The following is a 1989-nucleotide window of genomic DNA, read 5'->3' as shown; positions in this document are numbered from 1 at the left end:
CTGACCTAGGGAGGATTTTATTTGGGGTTTATCTTTTAACAATTTGACAGAGACACAACTTTAAAATTTGATTTAATTCGGTTTTATCGGGGGGGAATGTATTTATGTTTTGTTTTAAATATGTTGTGCGCCGCCCTGAGTCCCGCTGGGAGAAGGGCGGCATATAAATTAAATTTATTATTATTATTATTATTATTCAAGGTTCCTCTTTCTTGTAAAACAACTATGCAACCATCATTCCAAGAAACAAACTTCTCCATAGTATTGTGCTGTGAATGTCTGAATTTTCCATAACAACCAAGATCTAAATTTGGACAACAACAAAAAAAAACAGTTACATGATAGAAGGAGCACAAAGATTTCCAGAAAAATAGCAACACTTAATATTTATATCTTACTCTTTTTAAAAAAACAAAACAAAAGGACATGTTTATTTTGATGTTTGAAACAGGTTTATATTCCTTCTTGGAGAAATTTTAGATTCACAACCCAAATAGGAACCACTATAACCACCCGTGTGTAAAGGATGCCATGTGGAACTATATACCACATTGTAGCATTTTCTAGCAAGAAAAAGAACGAATGTGTCAAGTTTCCAACTTTGTTTGAAGGGTCTCACCAGCATCAATTTTAATGACTCAGAGATTTCCTGCCTTTCAGCATTCTTCGAAGGATCACTTCAATCCCCTTAGCTGTGCGGATACGTCGAATCCATCCATGTTTGTGCTTTCGCTTGATATTTGATGGCTGGTACTCATTGCCCCGGGTTCTTGGACGAATCTGCTGGTAGTTCCAGGGCACAACTGGCTTAGGAATGCTTTGGAAAGCACTGCCAGACTCTGCTGACCAAAAGGAGTTAAGAATCTGTTGCCATGGGGTGGAAAAAGCAGACGAGATTCGACGCTGCCAAAAGAGAGAGGTCATGCTTTGTGCACCAACAGCAGAAATCTGGGAAAGAGAAAAGGAGAAATCAAAAAAATAAATATTGTAAAGGTCAATTTTTTATTCTGCTTTTCCTCTTACGCTGTGAATGGTATAAAGAATTCCTCTCTTGCTTGACAGCCCTACAAGGTTGATTAGCATATGCTTTGCTTGTGTTATTGCACAAGGATTTTCTTATTCTAACCTTCCTTTGCTGATGCTTAAACTCAGTAAGTCTAGGTGTAAAGAGGGAAAGAGAGGGCTATAAAACGTGCCTATGAAAGCAACCCCATTGTCAGTCATGTGACCCCGAAGTTGTAAGTAATTAATGGGGACAATTTAAATAAACATGATGCTGTTTCTTTGGGTCCTGGCCTATGTCCTCCTTTCTGCAAATTTTAAAATTGACAGCACAAGAATTTTAAAAAACAACATAGAAGGAAAAGACCTTGGATTAAGTATGGATACGAACAAAGGGTTTACTGGAATGTCTTTGGAAGAACTATGAGTTATAAAATAGTGATCAACAATGATGAGCCTTTGTCCACATGATCACAGAAGTACCCAACTTGACAGCATTTCACTACTAATATAAAATGATAAAGAAAGGGTCACGTTAATCCTTTCACGACTGACTGCCAGGTTACCTGTAAAGCCACCTCCAGAATTTGGGTTACTTTTCTGAGAGCCAATTTGAAGCCTACTTACCTACGAACAAACAAGTGGCTACCCGAGTAGGGCCTCCTCAGTCGTGGCACCCTTCCCAAAGAAGGGGGAGTTCCTGTTGCCTGCATTTAGAAAGATAGCAAATCAGGCAAGGCTTTATTACTTTATTACTTTATTACTTTATTTATTTATTTATTTATTTATTTATTTATTTATTTATTTATTTATCAAATTTATACCCCGCCCTTCTCCTAACGGACTCAGGGCGGCTTACAGCCAGTTAAAACAGATAACTAATACAATAATACTAATTTTAAAATATGATTAAAATGAAATATTCATTATTGGCCGTTTCTTTTTAAAATTATTTTAAAACCAAATTAAAATACCCCTTAGGCCAGT

General features: G+C 36.8%; 1 protein-coding gene across 1 annotated transcript in view; it reads right to left on the bottom strand.

The window, feature by feature from the left end:
- Positions 1-433: 433 nt before the first annotated feature.
- MRPL34 (mitochondrial ribosomal protein L34) overlaps positions 434-1989 on the bottom strand; it is a 5189-nt gene continuing 3633 nt past the window's right edge. Inside the window, exons 2-3 of the mRNA XM_015810058.1 lie at positions 1630-1709; positions 434-948 (exon numbers count right to left, since the gene is read on the bottom strand). Of these exons, the coding sequence (XP_015665544.1) occupies positions 631-924 (294 nt within the window). The 5' untranslated portion in view covers positions 925-948; positions 1630-1709 and the 3' untranslated portion in view covers positions 434-630. The remainder of the gene's footprint in view (positions 949-1629; positions 1710-1989) is intronic.

The sequence above is a fragment of the Protobothrops mucrosquamatus genome, unplaced genomic scaffold (genome assembly GCF_001527695.2).
Source record: "Protobothrops mucrosquamatus isolate PMUCROS unplaced genomic scaffold, P.Mucros_1.0 scaffold6, whole genome shotgun sequence".
Taxonomy (NCBI): domain Eukaryota; kingdom Metazoa; phylum Chordata; class Lepidosauria; order Squamata; family Viperidae; genus Protobothrops; species Protobothrops mucrosquamatus.
The sequence above is the reverse complement of the archived record's forward strand: the minus strand, read 5'-3'. Positions and strand labels throughout refer to the sequence as shown.